Source organism: Lolium rigidum, chromosome 2, assembly GCF_022539505.1.
Source record: "Lolium rigidum isolate FL_2022 chromosome 2, APGP_CSIRO_Lrig_0.1, whole genome shotgun sequence".
Classification (NCBI taxonomy): Eukaryota; Viridiplantae; Streptophyta; class Magnoliopsida; order Poales; family Poaceae; genus Lolium; species Lolium rigidum.
Window position 1 is genome coordinate 100,287,969 of NC_061509.1, and position 26,804 is coordinate 100,314,772.

A 26,804-nucleotide genomic window follows, 5' to 3' on the forward strand; every position below is an offset into this window, starting at 1 on the left:
TCTGTTGTTCTACACAAGCAAACATCATTCTCCACACCATATGTTTAATCCTTTGTTTACAGACAAGCTCGGTGAGATTGACAACCTCACTGTTAAGTTGGGGAAAAGTATTTTGGTTGTGTTGTGCAGGTTCCACGTTGGCGCCGGAATCCCTGGTGTTGCGTCGCACTACACTCCTTCACCAACAACCTTCACGTGGCCTTCATCTCCTACTGGTTCGATAACCTTGGTTTCTTTCTTAGGGAAAACTTACTGCTGTGCGCATCACACCTTCCTCTTGGGGTTCCCAACGGACGTGTGCATCACGCGCCATCAGTCTCTCTAAGGTCTAGATATTTTCTGGTAAAGTGTTTGAACAACAAGGAAGACAGTGTAGAGTCTTATAATGCTTGCAATATGTTCTTGTGTGAGTTTTGTTGTACCGGTTTATACTTGTGTTTGCTTCAAACAACCTTGCTAGCCAAAGCCTTGTACTGAGAGGGAATGCTTCTCGTGCATCCAAAACCTTGAGCCAAAACCTATGCCATTTGTGTCCACCATAACTACCTACTATGTGGTATTTTTCTTCCATTCCAAAGTAAATTGCTTGCGTGCTACTTTAAAAAAATTCATTCCTTGTCTTTGCAATACATAGCTCATGGGAAAGTAGCCTAAAAAACTATTGTGGTAATGAATATGTCGCTTATGTATCTTAGTTCTTATAAGTTGCTTGTTGAGCGGTAACCATGTTATTGATACGTCTCAAACGTATCCATAATTTCTTATGTTCCATGCTACTTTTATGACAATACTCACATGTTTTATACACACTTGATGTCATTATTACGCATTTTCCGGCACTAACCTATTAACGAGATGCCGAAGAGCCAGTTGCTGTTTTCTGCTGTTTTTGGTTTCAGAAATCCTACAAAGGAAATATTCTCGGAATTAGACGAAATTAACGCCCAGGGTATTATTTTTCCACGGAGCTTCCAGAAGACCGAAGAGCATACGAAGTGGGGCCACGAGGTGGCCAAATCATAGGGCGGCGCGGCCAGGGAGGGGCCCACGACGGCCTATGGTGTGGGCCCCTCGTCAGCCCTCCAACTCTGCCCTTCCGCCTACTTAAACTCTCCGTCGCGAAAACCCTATTACCGAGAGCCACGATACGGAAAAAGTTCCAGAGACGCTGCCGCTAATCCCATCTCGGGGGATTCAGGAGATCGCCTCCGGCACCCTGCCGGAGAGGGGAATCATCTCCCGGAGGACTCTTCATCACCATGATCGCCTCCGGACTGATGTGTGAGTAGTTCACCCTTGGACTATGGGTCCATAGCAGTAGCTAGATGGTTGTCTTCTCCTCATTGTGCTATCATGTTAGATCTTGTGAGCTGCCTATCATGATCAAGATCGTCTATTTGTAATGCTACATGTTGTGTTTGTTGGGATCCGATGAATATGGAATACTATGTCAAGTTGATTATCAATCTATCATATATGTGTTGTTTATGTTCTTGCATGCTCTCCGTTGGTAGGAAAGGCTCTGGCCAAGTTGATACTTGTAATTCCAAGAGGGAGTATTTATGCTCGATAGTGGGTTCATGCCTCCATTGAATCTGGGACGATGTGACGAAAGTTCTAAGGTTATGGATGTGTTGTTGCCACTAGGGATAAAACATCAATGCTTTGTCTAAGGATATTTGTGTTGATTACATTACGCACCATATTAATGCAATTGTCTGTTGTTTGCAACTTAATATTGGAAGGGGTGCGGATGCTAACCCGAAGGTGGACTTTTTAGGCATAGATGCATGCTCGGATATCGGTCTATGTACTTTGTCATAATGCCCTGATTAAATCTCATAGTAGTCATCGTGATATGTATGTGCATTGTTATGCCCTCTCTATTTGTCAATTGCCCAACTGTAATTTGTTCACTCAACATGCTATTTATCTTATCGGAGAGACACCACTAGTGAACTGTGGACCCCGGTCCATTCTTTTACATCTGAAATACAATCTACTGCAAACTATGTTCTCTACTGTTCTTCGCAAACAAACATCATTTTCCACACCATACGTTTAATCCTTTGTTTACAGCAAGTCGGTGAGGTTGACAACCTCACTGTTAAGTTGGGGCAAAGTATTTTGATTGTGTTGTGCAGGTTCCACGTTGGCGCCGGAATCCCTGGTGTTGCGCCGCACTACACTCCGTCACCAACAACCTGCACGTGGCCCTTGACTCCTACTGGTTCGATAACCTTGGTTTCTTACTGAGGAAAAACTTGATGTTGTACGCATCACACCTTCCTCTTGGGGTTCCCAACGGACGTGTGCTTCATGCGTTATCAAGCTCTTTTTCTGGCGCCGTTGCCGGGGAGATCAAGACACGCTGCAAGGGGAGTCTCCCACATCCAATCTCTTTACTTTGTTTTTATCTTGCTTTACTTTACTTTATTTACTGCTTTGTTTGCTCTCTATATCAAAAATACAAAAAAATAGTTACTAGCTTTACTTTATTTACTTTCTTGTTTGCGTTCTTTATATCAGAAACACAAAAAATTAGTTACTTGCATTTACTTTATTTTGTTTCATCATGCTTCCCCCTAAGTTCACTTTGAAAGATATACCGGTAGGGCGTGGGTCTATCATTGGAAGAGATAATATAGAAGAATTTTTCACTCATGTTAGTACGGTTAAAGATTTTGAAGATAGACACTTGGTAGAACTTGCTCCTACTATTGAAATTGCTACTGCCTCTTTAGTACACATGCTGGAAGCTAGGTTTGTTAATCTTAATCCTATAATGTAACATATGTTTCTTACACTTTCTGATATGGAAGAAGGAGAGAAGAAAGACTTTTTTTTAGAAACCCTTCTTAAAGAATTTGGTGATGTAGCTAAAGAAGCTAGAAAAGTCTTTATTAAACAAAAGATGCTTGGGTGTTTTACCAATTTTGCAAATACCCTTGAAAAGATGGAAAAAGATAGGCTAAATTACACTAATAAAACCAATTGTGAGGGGGAGATTAAAGTACCAATACCTTGTAAGCTCTTAGGAATGTATGAGGCACTAGAAAAGAATTTTGATTGGCTTGTTTCTGAATTTTTTTTTTTGATGAAAATAGCAAGCTTAAGAGTAATGAAAGAGGAGCCTCTGAAACTTACATAGATAAGATACAATGCATTATTGAGAAAACTCCCAAAGCCCCTGGTAATAATGTTGATGCTTCATCTCTTGATAATACTTGATTCACACTTTCTGCGCCTAGCTGAAAGGCGTTAAAGAAAAGCGCTTATGGGAGACAACCCATTATTTTACTTCTGCACTTTTGTTTTATATTTAAGTCTTGGAAGTTGTTACTACTGTATAAACCTCTCCTTATCTTTATTTTATTGCATTGTTGTGCCAAGTAAAGTCTTTGATAGTAAGGTTGATACTAGAATTGGATTACTGCGCAGAAACAGATTTCTTGCTGTCACGAAATTGAGTAGCCCCGTCTGTAGGTAACTCAGAAAAATCTGCCAATTTACGTGCGTGATCCTCAGATATATACGCAACTTTCATTCAATTTGAGCTTTTTCATCTGAGTAAGTTAAGTGCCCCTGAAAAATTCATCTTTACGGACTGTTCTGTTTTGACAGATTCTGCCTTTTATTTCGCATTGCCTATTTTGCTATGTTGGATGGATTTCTTTGTTCCATTAACTTTCAGTAGCTTTGTGCAATGTCCAGAAGTGTTAAGAATGATTATGTCACCTCTGAATATGTGAATTTTCGATTATGCACTAACCCTCTAATGAGTTTGTTTTGAGTTTGGTGTGGAGAAAGTTTTCAAGGATCAAGAGAGGAGGATGATACAATATGATCAAGAAGAGTGAAAACTCTAAGCTTGGGGATGCCCCGTGGTTCATCCCTGCATATTTCAAGAAGACTCAAGCATCTAAGCTTGGGGATGCCCAAGGCATCCCCTTCTTCATCGACAACTTATCAGGTCACCTCTAGTGAAACTATATTTTTATTCCGTCACATCTTATGTGCTTTACTTGGAGCGTCTGTATGTTTTTATTTTTGTTTTTATTTGAATAAAATCGGATCCTAGCATTCCTTGTGTGGGAGAGAGACACCCTCCGCTGTTTCATATGAACACTGGTGTTCTTAGCTTTACTTTTAATGTTCATGGCGAAGGTTGAAACTGGTTTGTTCATTGTTATATGGTTGGAAACAGAAAATGCTTCATGTGGTAATTGGTATAATGTCTTGAATAATTTGATACTTGGCAATTGTTGTGCTCAAATAGATCATGTTTAAGCTCTTGCATCATGTACTTTGTACCCATTAATGAAGAACTACCATAGAGCTCGTTGAAATTTGGTTTGCATGATTGGCCTCTCTAAAGTCTAGATATTTTCTGGTTAAGGTGTTTGAACAACAAGGAAGACAGTGTAGAGTCTTATAATGCTTGCAATATGTTCTTATGTAAGTTTTGCTGTACCGGTTCATACTTGAGTTTGCTTCAAACAACCTTGCTAGCCAAAGCCTTGTATTGAGAGGGAATACTTCTCGTGCATCCAAATCCTTGAGCCAAAAAACTATGCCATTTGTGTCCACCATACCTACCTACTACATGGTATTTCTCTGCCATTCCAAAGTAAATTACTTGAGTGCTACCTTTAAAATTTCATTCCTTGTCTTTGCAATACATAGCTCTTGGGAAAATAGCCTTAAAAACTAGTGTGGTATTGAATATGTTACTTATGTATCTTATTTCTTATAAGTTGCTTGTTGAGCGGTAACCATGTTTCTGGGGACGCCATCAACTATTACACCTTTGTTGAATATCATGTGAGTTGCTATGCATGTTCGTCTTGTCTGAAGTAAGGGTGATTTATCATGATCAAATGGTTTGAGTATGCATATTGTTAGAGAAGAACATTGGGCCGCTAACTAAAGCCATGAATCATGGTGGAAGTTTCAGTTTGGGCATCAATCCTCAATCTCTTATGAGAATATTACCTGTTGTTGAATGCTTATGAATTAAAGAGGAGTCCATTATCTGTTGTCTATGTTGTCCCGGTATGGATGTCCTAAGTTGAGATCTATCAAAAACGAGAAATCAAATGCGATCTATCTCCTTGGACCTTTATACAGGCAACATAGAGGTACCCCTTTGTGACACTTGGTTGAAACATATGTTATGCAATGATAATCCATGTAAATCCAAGCTAATTAGGACAAGGTGCGAGCACTATTGGTACTCTATGCATGAGGCTTGCAACTTATAGGATATCTTATGCATAACACATATGAATTATTACTACCGTTGACAAAATTGTTTCTATGTTTTCAAAATGAAAAGCTCTAGCACAAAAATAGTAATCCATGCTTCCCTCTGCGAAGGGCCATTCTTCTACTTTATGTTGAGTCAGTTTACCTACTTCCTTCTATCTTAGAAGCAAACACTTGTGTCAACTGTGTGCATTGATTCCTACATACTTGCTTATTTGCATTCATCATATTACTTTGTGTTGACAATTATCCATGAGATATATCCATGAGATAAACATGTTGAAGTTGAAAGCAACTGCTGAAACTTATATCTTCCTTTGTGTTGCTTCAAAACTTTCTACTAAGAATATATTGCTTTATGAGTTAACTCCTATGCAAGTCTTATAGATGCTTGTCTTGAAAGTACTATTCATGAAAAGTCTTTGTTATATGATTCAGTTGTTTAAGTCATTGTTTTTACCATTGCTTCGAATCACTTCATTCATCTCATATGCTTTACAATAGTATTGATCAAGATTATGATAGCATATCACTTCAGAAACTATCCTTGTTATCGTTTACCTACTCGAGGGCGAGTAGGAACTAAGCTTGGGGATGCTTGATACGTCTCAAACGTATCCATAATTTCTTATGTTCCATGCTACTTTTATGACAATACTCACATGTTTTATACACACTTTATGTCATTATTACGCATTTTCCGGCACTAACCTATTAACGAGATGCCGAAGAGCCAGTTGCTGTTTTCTGTTGTTTTTGGTTTCAGAAATCCTACAAAGGAAATATTCTCGGAATTGGACGAAATCAACGCCCAGGGTCTTATTTTTCCACGGAGCTTCCAGAAGACCGAAGAGCATACGAAGTGGGGCCACGAGGCGGCCAAACCATAGGGCGGCGCGGCCAGGGAGGGGCCCGTGCCGGCCTATGGTGTGGGCCCCTCGTCAGCCCTCCAACTCTGCCCTTCCGCCTACTTAAACTCTCCGTCGCGAAAACCCTATTACCGAGAGCCACGATACGGAAAAAGTTCCAGAGAGGCCGCCGCCGCCAATCCCATCTCGGGGGATTCAGGAGATCGCCTCCGGCACCCTGCCGGAGAGGGGAATCATCTCCCGGAGGACTCTTCATCACCATGATCGCCTCCGGACTGATGTGTGAGTAGTTCATCCTTGGACTATGGGTCCATAGCGGTAGCTAGATGGTTGTCTTCTCCTCATTGTGCTATCATGTTAGATCTTGTGAGCTGCCTATCATGATCAAGATCGTCTATTTGTAATGCTACATGTTGTGTTTGTTGGGATCCGATGAATATGGAATACTATGTCAAGTTGATTATCAATCTATCATATATGTGTTGTTTATGTTCTTGCATGCTCTCCGTTGCTAGTAGAGGCTCGGCCAAGTTGATACTTGTAACTCCAAGAGGGAGTATTTATGCTCGATAGTGGGTTCATGCCTCCATTGAATCCGGGACGATGACGGAAAGTTCTAAGGTTGTGGATGTGCTCGTTGCCACTATGGATAAAACATCAATGCTTTGTCTAAGGATATTTGTGTTGATTACATTACGCACCATACTTAATGCAATTGTCTCGTTGTTTGCAATTAATACCTGGAAGGGGTGCGGATGCTAACCCGAAGGTGGACTTTTTAGGCATAGATGCATGCTGGATAGCGGTCTATGTACTTTGTCGTAATGCCCTGATTAAATCTCATAGTAGTCATCGTGATATGTATGTGCATTGTTATGCCCTCTCTATTTGTCAATTGCCCAACTGTAATTTGTTCACTCAACATGCTATTTATCTTATCGGAGAGACACCACTAGTGAACTGTGGACCCCGGTCCATTCTTTTACATCTGAAATACAATCTATCGCAAACTCTGTTCTCTACTCGTTTTTCGCAAACAAACATCATTTTCCACACCATACGTTTAATCCTTTGTTTACAAGAAGCCGGTGAGATTGACAACCTCACTGTTAAGTTGGGGCAAAGTATTTGATTGTGTTGTGCAGGTTCCACGTTGGCGCCGGAATCCCTGGTGTTGCGCCGCACTACACTCCGTCACCAACAACCTTCATGTGGCCCTTGAGTCCTACTGGTTCGATAACCTTGGTTTCTTACTGAGGGACAACTTGCTGCTGTACGCATCACACCTTCCTCTTGGGGTTCCCAACGGACGTGTGCTTCACGCGTTATCAGTTATCTGGGGACGCCATCAACCTGTCACACCTTTGTTGAATATCATGTGAGTTTCTATGCATGTTCGTCTTGTCTGAAGTAAGGGAGATTTGCCATGAGTTAAATGATTTGAGTATGCATATTGTTAGAGAAGAACATTGGGCCGCCAACCAAAGCCATGTATCATGGTGGAAGTTTCAGCTTGGACATTAATCCTCAAATCTCTTATGAGAATATTATCTGTTGTTGAATGCTTAAAGCATTAAAGAGGAGTCCATCATCTGTTTTCTATGTTGTCCCGGTATGGATGTTCCCAAGTTGAGATCTATCAAAATCGAAAATCAAATGCGATTTATCTCCTTGGACCTTTGTACAGGTGGCATAGAGGTACCCCTTTGTGACACTTGGTTGAAACATATGTAATGCAATGATAATCCATGGAAGTCCGAGCTAATTAGGACAAGGTGCGAGCACTATTAGTATTCGATGCATGAGGCTTGCAACTTATAGGAGGTTTTATGCATAACACATATGAATTATTACTACCGTTGACACAATTGTTTCCATGTTTTCAAAATAAAAAACTCTAGCACATGAGTAATCCCTGCTTCCCTCTGCGAAGGGCCTTTCTTTTACTTTATGTTGAGTCAGTTTACCTACTTCTTTCCATCTTAGAAGCAAACACTTGTGTCAAATGTGTGCATTGATTCTTACATGCTTGCTTATTGCACTCATCATATTACTTTGTGTTGACAATTATCCATGAGATATACATGTTGAAAGTTGAAAGCAATTGCTGAAACTTAAATCTTCCTTTGTGTTGTTTCAAAACCTTCTATTAAGAATCTATTGCTTTATGAGTTAAATCTTATGCAAGACTTGTTGATGCTTGTCTTGAAAGTACTATTCATGAAAAGTCTTTGCTATATGATTCAGTTGTTTAGTCATTATCTATTTGTTAGTAAACTATAAACCATTGCTTTGAGTCACTTCATTCATCTCATATGCTTTACAATGGTATTGATCAAGATTATGTTGGTAGCATGTCACTTCAGAAATTTTTCTTTTTATCATTTACCTACTCGAGGGCGAGTAGGAACTAAGCTTGGGGATGCTTGATACGTCTCCAACGTATCTATAATTTCTGATGTTCCATGCTTATATTATACCAATTGCTACATGTTTTATATACACTTTATATCATTTTTATGCATTTTCCGGGACTAATCTATTTACAAGATGCCGAAGCGCCAGTTCTTGTTTTCTGCTGTTTTTGGTTTCAGAAATTCTACACAGGAAATATTCTCGGAATTGGACCCCATGAAGACAGAAGTCAATATTTTGCCGAGACGGACCCAGAGAGCCAGAGAAGGGCCGGAGGGGGCCAAGTGGCCCCCACACCATAGGGGGCGCGGGCCCACCCCTGGCCGCGCCACCAGGTGGGGAGGGCACCCTGGGGCCCCTCCGAGGCCGCCCTTCCGCCTATATATTCTCCCAGATGCGAAAACCGTAGACACATCAAGTCATATTCCACGAAGAGTTCCGTAGCCGCCGCCATCGCGAAGACAAGTTTCGGGGGACAGAATCTCTGTTTCGGCACGCCGCCGGGATGGGGAATTGCCCCCAGAGTCATCTCCATCGACACCACCGCCATCTTCATCGCCGTTGCTGTCTCCCATGATGAGGAGGGAGTAGTTCTCCCCCGAGGCTGAGGGCTCTACCGGTATCTATGTGGTTCATCTCTCTCTCCCATGGTGTGATCTTTATGTGATCATGAGCTTTGTAATCTAGTTGAATATGTAGATATTACTCTTGTCTATTATGCACTTTAGAGGTTACTTTAATATGAACTCCGGATTCACTCTCCACGGTGTGATGGTGACAGTGTGCGCATCGTGTGTGATTCCTTTATGACGTTGTGGAGCTTGAGAGCGTCGATAGAGGGAAGGTCTCCCCGGACGCGGGCGGCGCACAACTTCTTCAAAGGCCAGATCCTCGACGACATCGAAGCCAAAATGGCGGCGGCCGACGCGGCGGCCCAGGAAGCAACCGCAAAGCAAGAGCCGGCTGACGCGTCTTCTACTGCTACACCTGCGACGAAGCAGACGGAGCATGCACAGCACCGGGCAGATCGCGACGAGGTCATCGTGATCGACGGGCCTGCGTCGACTCAGGATACGTCGCCGTCGCCCAACCCCTTCTTCTAATTACCGTGCACCACCGGTCTGTAATATGATCGCGCGCCCAGTACTTTGATCGCCGTTACTCTGATCGCGACGCTCGGCGGGAACGATCTCTTTTGAATGCAACAATTTGAATTTCTGATTGGGGGCGGCGTTTGGGGGACGCGGCTGGGGAGCGACGTCCCCCAAACGCGGCACAAACAAAACACGTCCCCCAAATGCTCAATCCGGCGCGGTTTGGGGGACGCGACTTGAGATGCTCTGACCTGGGCTCCCCGGATGGACGAAAGCCCAAATCCGGACGAAAACGAAGAACCGGGGGCGCGACTGAGCCGTTTTCGTCTATCCGGATGAAAATAAGGCGTCGTAGGGGCCTCGTCGAGGAGACGGCTGGAGATGCTCTCAGAAACAGGGAGCTCAAGACTCCTGCCAAGATGCTTCTCCTCCCCAGCTGGTTGGGTTTCAGTTTATGATGGCACACTGGATTTGGTAAGCAATATGGATGGTCAGGCTATGTGACTAAATTGAGGATGTCACTGACAATGCTTATGGGTTGTGTTGCGGCTGTTGCCTCCAAAACCCAATGGGGCAGAAACCAAAGACACTTCTTCTGAGATCCTCTTAACCGAAAAAAAATATCGACGTGGCAGAGCAATGATTCACACAATTTAAAGATGGTCATTCCCGCCCAGAAAAACTATACTTAAAGATGGAAAATCTTCATACCTAACAGGCATCTCACACGATCCATTCCCGAAATGACCAAAAATTTCTATAGTCTGAACACCTGCCTATTTTAATTGCCATGTTTCAGTTCTGGAGTTGACTTCTACCTCAGGCTCCATACCTAAAAGCCCTCAGCATATGGAACGGAACCACAAGGACATTGTATGACTAATCTACGTAGCACGGATTACAAGTTGTATAAATGCAACCTTGCAAAGGTTAATATAACTACATTTGTTGGGATCGCACGTCTGTTGCCTCTGATGCACCCAGGGATGTCGCTTGGTGCCAAGAATGAAATATATCACCGGCAAGCTTAACGGCGCCACTCTTCCAAGGTTGGTGTTTCCACGCCGATAGTCTTCATATCTCTGATATTTGCTGGTTAACATACAGAAGCCCCTTTTAGTCAGCACTTCATCACAACAAATAGATTTAAGAGAATTAACTAAAAATTAGATTGCCTGTCAACTATTAAAAATTGCATTCAGCAACACGAGCTGTAGCTGTAGCTGTGTTCTGTAAAAAAAGTCTCTTTTGGATGATCAAATTGTCCCACAATAAATATTCCACGATACGCAATTTCCAAACCGTGAGGTGCCACATGATTTATGTATGCCATGAAGCCAGGTATTAAATTCACGCTTATCATGGATATGATTGCAGCATGAGTTGAATTTCTTGCTTGAATAGGGAATGCACTATTTCAAGACCTTCAATTCATACATTCATGCGACCTTGTAGCGCATAAAATATATAAAGTTAGGTTCAGTGATCTATCAGCCAATCATCCTGACACCACTTAATCCTAGGAATCAAGGGAAGAAACCAAAAGGTTTATCAACTATGAAAGAGGACAGCGTTGCACTCACCAACATGATCTGTTGCTCATAATTTGTGAACCGGACAACCGGTATAACTTTCTAGAAAATCATCAAACCGTACCTCAAATGTTCAAAACTTTGTGTGCAACATGAGTCATGCATGGTGTCATGAAAGCCAGGTATTGAAGTTGGATGCAAGCATGAGTGTTATGTTTTGAATTTCCAATGTTTTTTATGTTGGAAAAACTATTTAGCATACAACTTGAGAAACAATAGAACTTTTCTTTCAATAAATTATATACTGATGCAGATCGATACTTTGAGTTTGTTGTGGTTTAAAAAGCTTTGAGTGGGCCGCTTGGACACAGAGCACCTATGCAGTAACAATTTGACAACAGCAGGATGCTACTATACAGACTATGTCTTCAACTGAATGTAGCTCTGGTGCACCCCAGTTCCCATGTACTGTCTCCATTGAGAGATGACAGATGATCTTATAAGCTGAATTTTATTAGTATGGAGAATTAGCTTTCAAGCTTTTCATTTTTAATGTCAAATATGATGTTTGAACATTAGTTCAACATATCAGCTCTGCACGTATTTTAGTTTGAAGAGTAATATAGAAGGGATAGCATGAAACATGAGTACTCACACAAATGGATATCTGGTCTAGCAGCAGCTGTTGCATCAATCAGGACTGTAACTTTCTCATAGTCCAGTTCTACAGCATCAAAGACAGTCTGACGAATGCAATTTGGTGTTTGAACACCTGAAAATCAGCACAATACACAACAGTAAATGCGGATGCCCCATGTGGTACAGAACCGTCAAGCACAAACAAAGATGATCGATATTTGTTCTAAACAAGGGTTTTCCTAAACATGGTATTGAACTATATATGACAAACAATGGAAGCAATTGCTATTCCTTGAGATCGAAAAGGTTGCCGCATTGTACACGTTATCCTATATTTGATTTTCCACCGCTCACACTAGGAGAGTTACTGTCATTGTACGAAATTTGAAATATGAGCAACTTGTAAACTGCAAAAGAAGCTAGTTGATATAAGGAATGGCACAATCAAAGAGTAGAACCTACATTGCAGGCTTAGAGTGATCAATTATCGAGCTAACAAAAATGTGGTAACTTCCATAGTATTAACCAATGCATATAAGTGCTTACCAACAATTACCAAGTTCTTCATTCCTAGTGTTTTGAGGACAGAATCGAGGTGTGTAGCAAAGAATGCACTAAATCTTGTCTTGACCAACTTATAGTCGCCTTCTTTGATGACAAGCCCATCAGCCAGTTCTGCACCTTTCAGACCTTTCACTGTTGGACCCTTTCCTCCAGAGTACAAATGCCTGCGAAAAAGCTCAACATCTCTTCCAGAAGGGTCATGCTCTCTGACAACCTACATAGAAGTTCATTATCATACATTAGTACGTCTGTAAAAATGGTGACAGTGACTGAACATTAAATTACTAGCCTACTTTCTGAAGCACATAACTTCATGTAGAAATGGGGGAAGTGTAGGTTACACTAACAGAGGTTAGCTTGCAGGTTGCAAAATGTATCCAGCTAGTATCACAAAAGTATGTTTAGCAGAGTTCAGAATAGCATGTGCTTCAATATGAATGACCAAGAATAGATCATCGCAAAAGTTGCACATGAATTGCCCATGTTGAAGCAAATGGAGAAGTTATTCCAGCATTTAAGTTATTTTCATTTCACGCAGGTAAAGTGCCAGGAAAGGGCAATTCATGCGAGCTGGAGTATTCGTCTTACATGGACAAATAAAGCATCCCAGCAGCCCACCTAATCCAGCGACCATGAGATGCCTTGATTGCTAACTTTGATTAGAGAGAAAATAATGTCTATTGCCCCACATCAAATATTGTCTTATATACATACGGTGAATTTTGAAAGTGTCATTTTCTGCACAGAACTTGGTTCATCAAGCTGTTCCCACAAGAAACATTAAAACAGAAAGGAAATCGTTCCAATTTGAAATCCAATCAGGCTAGGCGTCTAATCGAAACTTCTCACCATCATCAAATGCAAAACTGCTTGACAGATGTTGGAGTCTTGGAGACCTAAAACAGCACTAACTGATGACCACTTTTTACGAGTAAAAGAATGGTGGAGACGAAATAGTAATCTGTGCACTTATGCAATTCCCCAGCAGGAAGTCAAACCAATTGAGTGGATTCTTGAAAGAACGTGACCTTGGTCATTGGCCCAGGAAAATAATTTAGGCCTGGACCTGCCGCAGACCCTTCTCGAATTTGAGAAAGGAAAATTGCAAGGTACGCACAAGTGCCAATTCCTCTTATTCGCGTACATACATGGAAAATTGCAAGGCTAATAATGGAACGGAACTAGCAAACCGAGATTCGTCTTGAACGAAAAAACAGTAGCAAATTCGAGTCTCTGAAGAAGCAAAGTAACAGCAGGAAGTTGAATGGAATTACCCAGACGACGAAGATGCCGCGCTCCCGGGCGACGGCGACGGCCTCAGCGACGGCTGGGACCACGGCCTCGCCGCCCGCGACCAGCATCGGGCTGGCCATCGCGGGGTCGACGAAGTCCTTCTGCAACCGCAGCCACCAATTCCACCATGAAACCGCCGCAATAATTCACAAGTAGGTAACCCACCAAACAACGCCAATACTCCAATAGAGAGAGAGGATCAAGAAACCGACCTGCATGTCGATGACGAGCATGGCCGTCTCGCTCCACCTGCCGGCGGCCGCCATGTGCCGCGGCTGCGACCTGAAGCTGAAGGGGCTGGCGGTGGTGGGGAACCTGGGGATTATGCTGGCTCCGGAGTGCCAGCGCCTCTTGAGGTAGTGGAGGAGGAACTTGTCGAGGGAGAGGACCAGCACCAGCAGGCACGACAGCAACGCCAGATGCGATGGCATAAATCACATCCGCACAAAGCTTTCTTCTCGCGGTAAAAAAAAGATCGGATTTTTTAATCTCAGGAGCACTGTTGAATGATTTTTGTAAAATGGATGGATTATGTGGTGTTTGTGGCAGGCTGGGAGAGAGAGGAATTTGGACGCGCGATGAAGAGAGAGAGATCGCTGGGTTTGGTTGGAAGAGTTGGCGTGCACCGCCGGCTGGTCATGGGACGTTGAAACTTGCAACTTCCAGGAGGTTTGACGCTGGTCGCCGAAATCGGTCCTTCATCGGTCTAACATTGCTGTACGAGATGCTCTTCTTGGCAACAAATATTGCCCCTACCAAATACTGTGCTATTTTGTTGCCTGCCAAATTATTCCAACAGCTGGTGCCCTTCAACCATATTAATTATCTCTACTTTAAATGTATCTACATATAATTTAGTTATATAAGTAGATCTTTAAATGTATCTAGACGGAATTTAGTGTATAGATGCATCTAAATTTAAACAAAGAGGCATGTTTTTTTTAACAAATGTGTAACCTTTATTATTATAAGCTGAGACATACTTTGTTAGCGGGGAGAGTACGGAACTTTATTACTCCCTCCGTTCACAATTACCCTACGTTCAAGGTTTAGTCAAAATCAAACTTTACAAAGTTTAACTACAAGCATAGAAAAAAATATTAATATCTAAAATACTCCCTCCATTTCTTGATATAAACATATAGTTTTTTGAGAGAAAAATCCAAAATATAAGATATATTGCGTTGTATTACTTGTATGGAGATTTTTTTAGAAATTTTATTATGTTTACTTATGTAATGTGAACTCCTTTATTTTCTCACGTCCATTAGTCAGAAGTAATCTTGCCCAAATCTGCTCTATCTTTTGCCTCCAAGTGCGTTCTTTAATATTCATGCCAAAAACTATACGGCTTATGTTTAGGATCGGAGGGAGTATAAAATTAGTACCCTCTACGATCCATACTACTATATTAATCACCACTAATATAGATGTATCTAGATATATTTTAGTTCTAGATACATTCATACTAGTGACAGTAATATGAATTTATGTAAATATGTAATTATAGATGTTGATATTTTTTGCTATATCTTTGGTTAAACTTTAGAAACGTTGATTTTAACTAAAACCAAAACACGGGGTAAATAAAAACGGAGGGATTACTACTTGTCGACTACTCGATTATTTGCATCCACATATGCCACACAAAAAAAGAACAGCAGAAAACATGAGGTGAATTAAAACGACACGTATCTGGCTGCGCGTTCCAGAAAAGGAAATGCAGATCGAATCTCAGTTCCGCGTGAGGCCTTATGGTTGGGCCACTTGGCAGGACCAGATGAATGGAAATTTCCCAGGCTGAGCTTTGATCTCTGAACTGAACCACACCAACACGGTGCAGCAGCTTATTTATCCTTATTCTATATATTGCCCACCAAGTCTCCAGATGTTTCGTTTTCTCGTAACAAATGCTGACTGCTCCCAAGAACAATACTACTGTACTACTCGAAGTAGGACTTGCCCGACTTTTTTTCTCAAAGGCCAGAATCAAGAGCGCAAACTATATGCTTTACATCAGTCGAAAGCAGACTATTCGAACAAACAACAAGCAGCTTCTCTGGAACTACATGGCGCTTTTCTTCGATCTGTATGCATCGCATCGCCGATGGGATTAGGTAGACCAACAGGGAGAGGTGGACATGGACTGCCTTCAGTCATTCATAAACCTACAGACCAGGGGGCTTGAGGATTGGAATCGGGAAGAGGCTTTCCACGTCGATCTGAGTACCAACGATGTTGTTCACAAGCTCGTTCGAAGCAGTGGTGCCTTTCCACCCGTTGAACCAGGGACCTCCTCCGACTTCCACAGCCGCCATGTTGCTTGTGGCGTCAAGTATCATCTGCGAGCAGATAGGTTAATATTATTGGTATGTCCACTTGCTAAAAAGATTTTCTTCATTAAAAAAGGAAGACTGTACCCGCAAAAAAAAAAAGGAAGACTATATGAGAAGCCCAGACAGTGTTAACGGTAACCTAGTTTCGTGTCGACAAGGACTTGACCCAGGTGGCGTCTACTCTCTCAACGATCTTTGCTAAATACATTTGGTTTCATATGCCTCTTCCTATCTATAAAGCGGCTTGGCCAGATGATAGGAAAAGCCAAGCATCCATCCTCCACGTCCCTTCTGTTACCCGGCCTGACGAGGGCATGTAGGCTTCATGTCCCAGCATCCCGTCGAGCACACATACGTTCTAATTCCAGTTCAGAGATTTTATACCATTATTTATGTCATTAAACAAATTAGTTATGAAAGCTCAATCCTGAAGACTATTAAACTAAACGGCACCATTCAACAGGAGTAACAAGAAATTTATTTGAAACAAATTAAAAAAATTCCAGCGCAAAAGAAAAGTCCCTTGACTAGTGGTTGCATACCTTCCCCTTGCTCCCATCATCTCTCTTTTCCCACATCTGCACCTTGAGATCTCCATAACAGGTGTCTTTGCATGCTGGTACCAACCCAGATTCCATTGTTGGAGCTCGCAAAGCAGTGCCTGGTTCATTGGTGGTTGCTTCTATTTCCACCTGCGGAAATTGTATGAGTGCATGTTCTTACAGGTCACAACATATAATGCAAGTGCCCCCAAAACTTCAAAAAAAATCCATGTCAGAGTAAAGTGAGCTTAACTGCAACAGAGGCTGTTGCAAATTGATACAATTAAGATTATGTACAGCTAAAAGAGTTAAATGTGCATCTCGCTTAGTTGGGAATGTAACTCAAGGGAGCCAGCACAAACACTGTAAACACTGATGCAAAATTGGACAATAATTACCAGATGATTTTTGTTCTCCCCAGTCATCCTCCAGTGACCCCAAGGAGCAATGTCCCAGCTTACTGCCCCAGTCCATGGCACAAACTCATAGAATTTTCCCTCGTGATGGATGCCAATCTGAAAAGAGCAATGAGTGTATATTATTTCAATGGTCTTACAAGAGCATTAAAGCTTCAAGTTTTACCTACAAATGGAATTTAGCATACATTATGTTGATAAAGTTTTTTAAAATACTTGTAACCAACAAAGCCTAGACTACTCTTAATTAATTGCAGGAATACAGTGCCCTTTCGAGGTTTCTCGAAATAATAAGCCTAGCAACAACCTTCCTAAGATATCCACAGATCAAGCTTGCATATGCTTGCATAATGAGATAAATAACTAATAATGCAAATTAGATGTGTGCACCAGATTAAGTTGAAAGAATCAGAGATGGACCAGTGAAGGACTCTCGTAGGTATCTCCCAATCCAATTTTCCTCAATCCACCAGCTGCAGTTACAGCAACTTCACCAGATGCGCCTGGGAAGACATTGCACTGGATCTACAGGAGCAAAGAGACTACACTTTAGTTATGCATGAAAATTTAAAGTTAGCAAAAAAATCGAAACATAACACACAATCTATTCCACAACTATCCATATGACAATTTCCATAACAAATTATTACTAGAAGGGTAAATACCGTCAAGTATCATTAATAATACTATGTCTACAGAAGGTCATCTTCATTCTTCAGTGTACCACAGTAACATTAACCAACTGCACGTATACGTGCAACCTTGACTAGATAATAAAAAGCATACACATGATTGACAACTGAGAAATGGAGAACCTTAGGGTCATCAAGACAACTAATTCTGAAGAGAAGCGTCAAGAATGGCATAGCATGATCTAGTCCAATGAGAAATAAGAGGGATACATTTGGTTCTTCGATTAGCTGAGCTATAGCCAAGCTTGCCCATCTCTCCTTTGTCATGTATGCCTTTTCTAACACTTCGCTTAGTGTACTTTTGATCGCAAACTTTAATAGTAGCAATTTGGTTTTGGCACTAATTCTTTGTATTCAACAATCCATGAACAAAACTATATAGGAGGATCTTCGATCAAATTATTTTCAGAACATCTTGGAAGAAGAGGTGCCTTAATTCCTAAATGCATGTCATTTTGTATTAGAAAAGAACATAAAAGCGAGGCTAAACGTAACAGATCTACACAAACCGAAAGAAAAGGAAAGCATAACAGTCAAACTGAGACAAAGCCGAACGAGAATGAACCAAAAGCACAGCAACTAGGTGCCTCAAATCTGAAACTGTGATACTTGATCTATGGTATGGTAGAGGCTAGTAGAGGGACAAAAGTACTTTGGAGATTGTAGTTAGGGATGGGAAGGATTCAGGTAGTGCTAGGAAAAATAAGCGAGACATAAGAAACATGTGTAAGTTTTGGAAGAATTAGGTTCTTGCTCATGTAGAGTTTTCCGTGCCAACTAGTTGGGTCAACCTCATTGGCGGGTTTTTTTCTAGTACGCAGATCCCATGTCTCCTAAAAGGTAAAAGCTACACTCTTGCAATACCACACACCAAACCTAGCCAGGCAACACTAAAAGAGGCTTTGCCAAGGATCCATTGAACTCCCAAGACAATGGAATTACGAGTATGGTTGGTCGATGCTATAGCATGCCCTGACACTTTTTGGTAACCATTGACTAGAGGAATTTCGCTCAACAGTTGGCAAGAATTCTTTCTTCAGGCACTTCTTCAGTCCTACTTAATGGCGTACCGGGGAAAACTTTTCATTGCCGTAGGGGTTTAAGACAAGGAGACCCCCTCTCACCTCTCCTTTATGTCACCACGTTGGATCTTCTCCAAACAATCATCAACAAAGCCTGCCAGCTTAACCTACTACATCACCCCATCCCGCCGGTCAATGGAGACTTCCCGATAATCCAATATGCAGACGATACCCTCCTTATTATGCAAGCCTGCTCCCGCCAACTTCTTTTTCTTAATAGCATCCTTGAAGCCTTTGCTCAATCAACAGCCCTTAGGGTTAATTTAAGTCATGTCTCCTCCCCAGTAATCTCGCTAATGAGAAAGCGACTCATCTGGCTGGTCTTTTTGGCTGCAAGCTCGAGTCCTACCCTTTCACTTACCTTGGACTACCGCTTGGCCTAACCAGACCCCGATTACAGACCTTGGTCCCCTCTATTCAAGGATCAACCATCGCCTTACAGCCAATGCCTCTTTTCTTTCCCTTGATGGACGAATCATGGTGACTAAGGCTATCCTTAGCTCTCTGCCCACCTTCTATCTCTGCACACTTAAGTTAGCTGATGGAGCTATTGGAATTGTGGATAAGGCTAGGAGAATTGGCATTTGGGGCAAACTGGAGAATTCCAATAAACCTAAATCCTTGGCGGCATGGGACCTTGTCTGTAGGCCAAAATCCAAAGGGGGTCTTGGTATCACAAATCTAGCTGCCCACAATGAGCCCCTCCTTATCAAATTCTTACACAAATTCTTCAATAAGGAAAACATTCCTTGGGTCCATTTGATTTGGAGTTATAACAACTCTTCTCCACAAAGCACCAACATCTCTAGCTCTATTTGGTGGAGAGACATTGCCAAACTCTGTTCAAAGTTTAAAAGCATTGCCTCCTGCTCCATTGCATCCGGTTATACTGCACTCTTTTGGAGCGATAATTGGACTCCAGATCTCCCAATGATAAGTTTCCCAAGGCTCCATTCCTTTGCTATTAACAAACTTGCCTCAGTGAAGAACATCCTTGACCTTCCACCTTCCTTTATCAAACCAAGATTTTGAGGAATTCCATGAATTTAACCACCTTATCGAACAAACAAGGTCTGCTCGGAATGTGGATGGTAATGACATTTGGTCTTATAGCTGGGGCAATCATTTCTCTGCCGCAATTGTACAATTGCGTCCCAAAAAGGCGTCGCAAGGTCAGAACAGTCGCAGACGGTCTGTTTGGCAATACATGGGCTCGAGACATACAGGGGCTGCTTGGAATCCATGAGATTGGACAGTACCTCATGCTATGGCGCATGATCCAAGACACCCAGCTCAATGACCAACCTGACCAGCTGATTTGGAAGTGGACGGCCTCTGGCATCTACACGGCCAACTCATGCTACCTCGCCACCTTCCACGGATCGATACCTTGCTGCTCCTGGAAATTGGTTTGGAAGACTTGGGCGCCTCCCAAAGTCAAATTCTTCCATTGGCTAGCAAACATGGACAGATGTTGGACAGCGGAGCGCCTGGCCCAGCATGGCCTTCCTCACCACCAACACTGCCTCCTCTGCGACCAGGCCATGGAATCGATGCGCCACCTAATGCTGGAGTGCCCCTTCACCCGACAGGCATGGCATGAGGTCCTGGCCTGGCTGCGGATGACGGCGAGACCACCTGACGGCGAGCCCAGCCTCATGGACTGGTGGCACCACGCCAAGCAGGACACACCTGCGCCTCTCCGCAAAGGACTTGCTTCCGCCACGCTCCTGATCCCATGGATGACTTGGAAACACAGAAACTCCTGCGTCTTTGATGGAGCCCAACCTTCCTTGCAACTCTTGCTGCAAAACATCAAGGATGAGCTTAGGACTTGGGCTAGGGCAGGGGCCCAGGGCCTACGAGTAGTGCTGCCACCAACCTGGGATGTGCACTGATGTTCATGCTTTTGTACCTCACCCTGCCTCCTAGGAGGATGTAAATAACTATCTATCTTTTCAATGAAATGAAACGCAAAGGTCCTTTGCGTTTTCTCAAAAAAAAAAAAAAAAAAAAATCATTTCTCTGCCAGCAAGTTTTACAAATTGAACTTTGAGCACATTCAAGCTCCAATTTTCAACCCTTGGATCTGGAAATCTAAATGCACACCAAAGATAAAATGTTTCTTCTGGCTCCTTCCCAATGACCGACTAAACACGAAGGATATGCTCATAAGGAAAAGCTACACTTTCGAAGGCAATGGTCTATGTCAAATTTGTGACAACAGATTGTTGGAAACCAGGGACCATCTTTTCTGGAGCTGTACTTTCAGTAGGCAATATTGGGGAAAAATTAACATCATGATCAATGACAGCCTTGAATTCCCCCAGATGATTACAGCAGCTAGATGAACCTTCAGAAAACCTTTCTTCTTTGAAGTTTTTGCCACAGCTTGCTGGAATATTTGGAAGTGTAGGAATGGTCTTATCTTTGATAATGAAGCACCTTCTGTTAGAGCTTGGACCTTTTCTTTCAACAGGGACCTCTTCCTCCTTTCTTACAGAATGAAGGATGATCTCAAATCCCCCCTTTTAGCCTGACTAGACGCTCTGTGGTTCCTTTGGGCTATGCCCTGGGCTAAGCCCTTTTGTACATTCCTTCCCTCTATCTTGTACATATTATTCTTTTTAAATAAAATTTATTGTCGGGGCCTCCCCTACAGTTTTCAGCTCAAAAAACAGTTGGCAAGAATTGTGAAGTTATCATGGGCAGCCAACATTTGGGCAACTAACCAAGCAAGACCCAGGATATCGCAGGCTGCCAAATTTTTAGTAGGGTAAATTTGGGCACCACAACTGAAACCATGGATGAACATTACTGGCAATACAACCAAAACAATGGAAAAAAATTGGAACATTTTCCAATCCTTGAACAATGTAAGATACACTCCATACTATAATACATATAGGACATCAAGATTAAAAGAAGATCAACGCTCAGAGAGAAGATAGAGAAACACACCCAGTACCACTTCCTTGGAAAACCCCCACCCCAGTTCTTTTCCGAGTAAGAGGGAGCATTTTCGAACTCAAACCGTTCTCCATCCCATTCAATCCATCCTGGAAAGTACTCACACATTAGTTGCTCCAGTAACATGAAACAAACCAGCAGGTTCAAAATGTTCTAGGTTGCATTTCTTTAATCCTTCTAGAAATTGTTGAATATTAGAGGAATACGTATATAGTGAAGCATTTATAACATAACAGGCAGAAGTACATTGTAAAACACATGAAGCAAATCAATTTGTTTTGCATCTGTGAACCTCCTAGAAACTGTTGAAGTAGATACCTCTACAACACATATTAATATATTACTGCAATGACTGAAGTCCCACAAAACTGTAAATGTCACCTACAACCATGAAGAAATGCCGAAAACATACCCTGTCAACAAGTGAGTGTGTACTATAGTTTAGGACTGAGCCGGAAGAAGTTATCCAGTGAAAGATACAAATGGACTTCTAAATAGGAATACAGGACTTGCAGCAAATCCTGATATGTGCTAAATGCAACTAGGGTTTTTTGGGGACATTGTCGAAGGGGAAGATAAAGAGAAGTTTCGTCAGCAAATCTGATTTTTCTATTCTGGGTTAAGAATTGCGTTTCCGCTAGACATGGTAATATTACACATGAGAGATGAGCATATCCTTCATTAACTTAGACAGTAGTGCATGTGCCATCTTCGAGCTAGTATTACGCACGAGATGGACAGCTCCTTCAGTAAATTAATTAATGGCATATGTACCATATATCTAGGATGAAATTAAAAGAGCATTTCAATCAGAATAGATCAAGAAATTTCTATTGTCAGGGTGTCAAATACAAACCTGTGGACAGGCCACTAGCCATGCATATTTGCCAATGAGGTTCAAAAAATGGAAAAGCAGCAAGCCAACCGGCAGTCGACTTCTGCTTAGATGTGACATCACCCCAGCCATACACCGGACGAGTGCTGTACTCCCAACGAGCTGTTTGGACATTTGGTACATAGTTTGACCTATGAGAGACAACAACTAGCTCCAGTTACAATGGAAAAAAGTGTGCATCAATTGCCTATCTAATGTCCATTTTAAGAACTTATATCGCACAATTTTCTGCAGTCATGGCGGCAGTTTGCTAGGATTTTAACAAAACGTCAACATCTCGAAAGAAATAACTGGTACAGGTTACAGAATATTGCTCCACAAAAGCAGTAGCCATCATTTATTTACTTTTTCTTGCACTAAGATGCAATAGAAAATCATAGAGATATTCCTTTATATTGTACGGAACTGTCATATATTAGTTTTAAACCTTGATTCTTGCAATACATACAATTTTAACTACATAACGCAATCATCGCACATTGATAGGACGATAAAGGTTTAGCAAAAACCATTATTATATTTCTAACTCTGAAGAAGTAACTGACTAATCGTTAAAAGCACAGGTATTTCACAAGCATTGGATTCACATGCCTTCCATCATCACGAATGGAACCCTGATGCCAAGTTGGTGTGACTTGGTAGCCTTCCAAAACACGATTGGAGAATTCCTAGATCATAAAGCATAGACAATTGTTCAGTATCTGAAGAAATCTTCGCAACTCATGAGATTTTTAGAACTTAAAATGCATGAACCATTACATAGCAGGCGTAAGCACAAGAATAAAAATCAACCCTAGGTCATTCAAAGACTTGTAATCTGACAAATATGCAAGCATGCATGCATCTATACTGGAAAATTTAATGCAAGCATGCATGCATCTATACAGAAAATTTTCTTTCACGGGAACTCCTTTCACTTTCAAATAGTTAGCGGCAGAAGCAGTAAAAAAAAATTTGACAGGAGATATCACCACTAGATGCTCATTAAGCATGTCAATGTGACATTGAAGGGTAAGCAAAGCAATATATCTGAACTGGGAGTAAATAAATATTCTTACATATGGGTAGTTGTCAATAAACTACTATGACAGAAACAAGAGAGATAAAGCATTGACCAAGTATAAAGCTTCAGTGCATACAATACTAATATTGGTCAATTCAATGGAAAAGCACATCATGTAGCAAGTTAGATGAACATGGAAGAATGTAATACACAAATAAATAACCAGAGTAGAGACAGAGAATAACAGGTTATAACCCACAAAGTAAAAGAGAAAATCAACGTTTTCAAATAATTCATTGGATGGCAAGTAGATATAGAGCAGGTCAGCGCATGCCATTCAATATGTTTTAGTACGAAGTGATGTTAAGCTAAGAAAACTTCAGACCATTGAATCGGATCTTGAATTTCATAAGAAACCATAAAGCATCTACCTGAGGAGGGAGCTCCCGTTCCGGAGGAGTTGAGTCTTTATTGGGAACGAATGTGTTTCCGAGAATTAGCTCATGCCTACCTATCGAACTGCAGCTTATTAATTGGGAAATCCACATAATGGTGAATCGTGAAAGTTCAAGCAAACAGGGAAAGTAACGTTAACTGTCACACAAGAGAAAAATGAGTAAACAATATTTGCAGCATGATTTAATTTGGCTGCTTGGTTTTTATCCTGCAGTAACTCCCTGGAGGTAAATAACCATAGCTTCCAAGAATATGCAGTTGTCCTATGTTGTTCTGAACATATAAATGGACCATGCAAATGGTACATGGATATTTATCAGAAAAAGTAATATTACAGTTTACACTTTATTGAAATATAAAGTAGTGTTCAAAAATACATTTTGGTGATTATAAATCTGATGGAAGCGAAAGACAGTACCATACATGCCACAATCTTAAATTTACTGAAGCTGACATCAAAGAAGCATTTCTTTATATAAGGAAAAAATATTCAAGACAAGAGATTTGGCAAGTATCTTACTTCCCCAGAAGTTGTTTGATTTTTCAGAGAACTGGCACATGTACTTGTCGTCGGCACCAAGGATCTGCGCTCCCACCCCGGTAAACCGTGGGCCGTGTACTGCCCGGTCGAGCGCGCTCATCCCGTCACGGAACAAGGGGTTCTCGACGGAGTACATAAAGCAGAAGCTCTGCCTGCATTCGGGGATGGATACCTTGAAGTACCAGCCTTCGAAGAAGGGCCTGGGGGTCCCGTCGTAGTGATACCTGCCAAAACAATTAAGCTGCTGAATCTCGTGCGGCATGAACATAGTAGTGTCGCATCATGGTCTTAGTTTGGGAACGCAGAGTGACGGATTAGCAGCATTCTCAGGTGGGGGTTAAAATTGAGCGAGTCGTTATTCGGAATAGCGAGCGTGTGGACGGGGTGAATCTGATGCTTACCCGCTGTGCGGCGTCCGCAGCGGCCGATCCCGCGGGGTGGGAGCGTAGACGGGCGCCCTCGCCGCCGCCGCCCCCGTGGAGAAGGAGGCCGCCGGCTCGGCGGCGGCGCGTGGGCAGAGGCTGCGGCGGGCCCGCGGACAGCACCGCGGTGGCGGCGCATGGGGCAGTGGCCTCGCGCCCGGCACGGCGGCGGCGACGTTCATTTGGATGGGCTCTGGCGTGGGCCCACGGGCTCAGTCTGGCTTTGCTCGAGCGGTGGGAGCGGCCAGCAGTTTTGGCTCACTCCGTGCAGCGTGTCAAACTGCCGTCGTGGCGGAGGGAGGCAATGCTGGACAGATTGCGTTTTGCATGTGGGAATGGTTCTGCCACGTGCTTCATACGTGGTAACTCGTCGTTCACGTGCACGTCAAGTTGAGCATTTCGGGTTACATGTCACTGTTTCCTATTACTCCGTTTGGAGGAATAAGATGTTCTCGTTTTACGTGTTTTTTAAATAAAAATTACTTTAAATATAAAAAAGATTGTTACTAAGGAATTAGCATCATTAGAAAAAGTGATTTTCAATACGAATCCAACAATACTAACTATATATAATATGATCAAGATTTTGTTCTTTCAATTTGTATGATCAAAGTTCGTTTTGATTACTATTGTAAATCGGTTTTGGACAAGTGTAGCTACCCTCTACTGTCGTGTTACCGTCAATAAGGCTCCGTTTGGATGATTGTACTGGCAGACTCGATCAATTCCAATATTTATGTTTGGATGTTTAGATATTTGGTACCTAGAATTGATGTCCTAGTTGAATGCCAAATCTTGTTTCGATGGTCAAAGTGATGTATATTACATAACAATTAATAAGAGCAAATAAAATATTATATAAAATTGTTACATCATCTTGTAACTTCAAATAAACATAGACACTGAGGATAGTTCAAGGGAGTGGTGTTTTGGCACAATGCACCTTTTATTTTGAAATGCATATTATACATATTATACATATTTGAAACTTTTAAAAAATTGAAATGAAAAATTCGCACACATCTTCACATGCTACGCGAAGTTGTTTCATGACAAATCAGTTTTAAATTGTAAAGTCCAACGTACCATCACCAACGCTAATATAATAGTATAGATATCTTCAAAGTGGCATGTATTTTAGATTTGGATTCTCATGCTTCAACCTTTTGTGATGTACTGACTCCTTTTCACGGTTTCATGTCTACTCTTAATATTTTGGCCCCTAAAAAGATTAAAAATTAGAAAACCTATTCACCCCTATGTTATCCATCTCGATACTTTAATTGTATCAGAGTTAACGGGGCTTTTTTAAGAGCTCTATCGCCTTATGAGCAGGGGCGGGCCCACATCAAGTCAAGGGTATTCAGTTGAATACCCAAATAATTTTAAAAAAAATGGATATATATATATATATATATGTTCTAGAGAATATATAAAAAGCAAAATGGTCCTATTATGATATGAGTGTTGAGTAGCGCAAATGGTTGGTTGAACTATCTATTCAATGTGTCTTGAGTTCAAGCTCCATGTATCCATTTTGTTGTTGTTTTTTTGCAAAATAACTTCGGGACATGTATATTTGTTATAGTAAGATCATATAGTTTTTGTTCTACTCTTACGTTTTCATGTTAAGTTGTTAACTCCAATTGTTAGAAATTGTAAGAATCTACACATTCGATATACTTATTTTGGTAAATTTATATGTTTCTCAAGCACAACATATCCTTCATTGTGAAGATTTCGCAAGAAAATATGAGATATGTGTGATCATTACT

General features: G+C 41.6%; 2 protein-coding genes across 2 annotated transcripts; both read right to left on the reverse strand.

Moving 5' to 3' along the window:
• Positions 1–10,329: 10,329 nt before the first annotated feature.
• LOC124692133 (probable inactive nicotinamidase At3g16190) lies at positions 10,330–14,133 on the reverse strand. Its single transcript, XM_047225435.1, has 5 exons — positions 13,887–14,133; positions 13,656–13,775; positions 12,364–12,595; positions 11,834–11,950; positions 10,330–10,738 (listed from the first exon to the last, which is right to left on the reverse strand). Exons 1-5 carry the CDS (start codon positions 14,103–14,105, stop codon positions 10,674–10,676), a joined length of 753 nt encoding a protein of 250 aa, XP_047081391.1. The 5' UTR covers positions 14,106–14,133; the 3' UTR covers positions 10,330–10,673.
• Positions 14,134–15,489: 1,356 nt separating this feature from the next.
• On the reverse strand, positions 15,490–25,240 carry LOC124692135 (probable tocopherol cyclase, chloroplastic). The gene is made up of 10 exons (XM_047225436.1): positions 25,009–25,240; positions 24,587–24,831; positions 24,042–24,121; positions 23,199–23,275; positions 22,569–22,738; positions 21,704–21,801; positions 17,389–17,493; positions 16,951–17,067; positions 16,553–16,702; positions 15,490–16,016 (listed from the first exon to the last, which is right to left on the reverse strand). The coding sequence occupies exons 1-10, from the start codon at positions 25,209–25,211 to the stop codon at positions 15,843–15,845; spliced, it is 1,419 nt and encodes a 472-aa protein (XP_047081392.1). The 5' UTR covers positions 25,212–25,240; the 3' UTR covers positions 15,490–15,842.
• Positions 25,241–26,804: the final 1,564 nt, after the last annotated feature.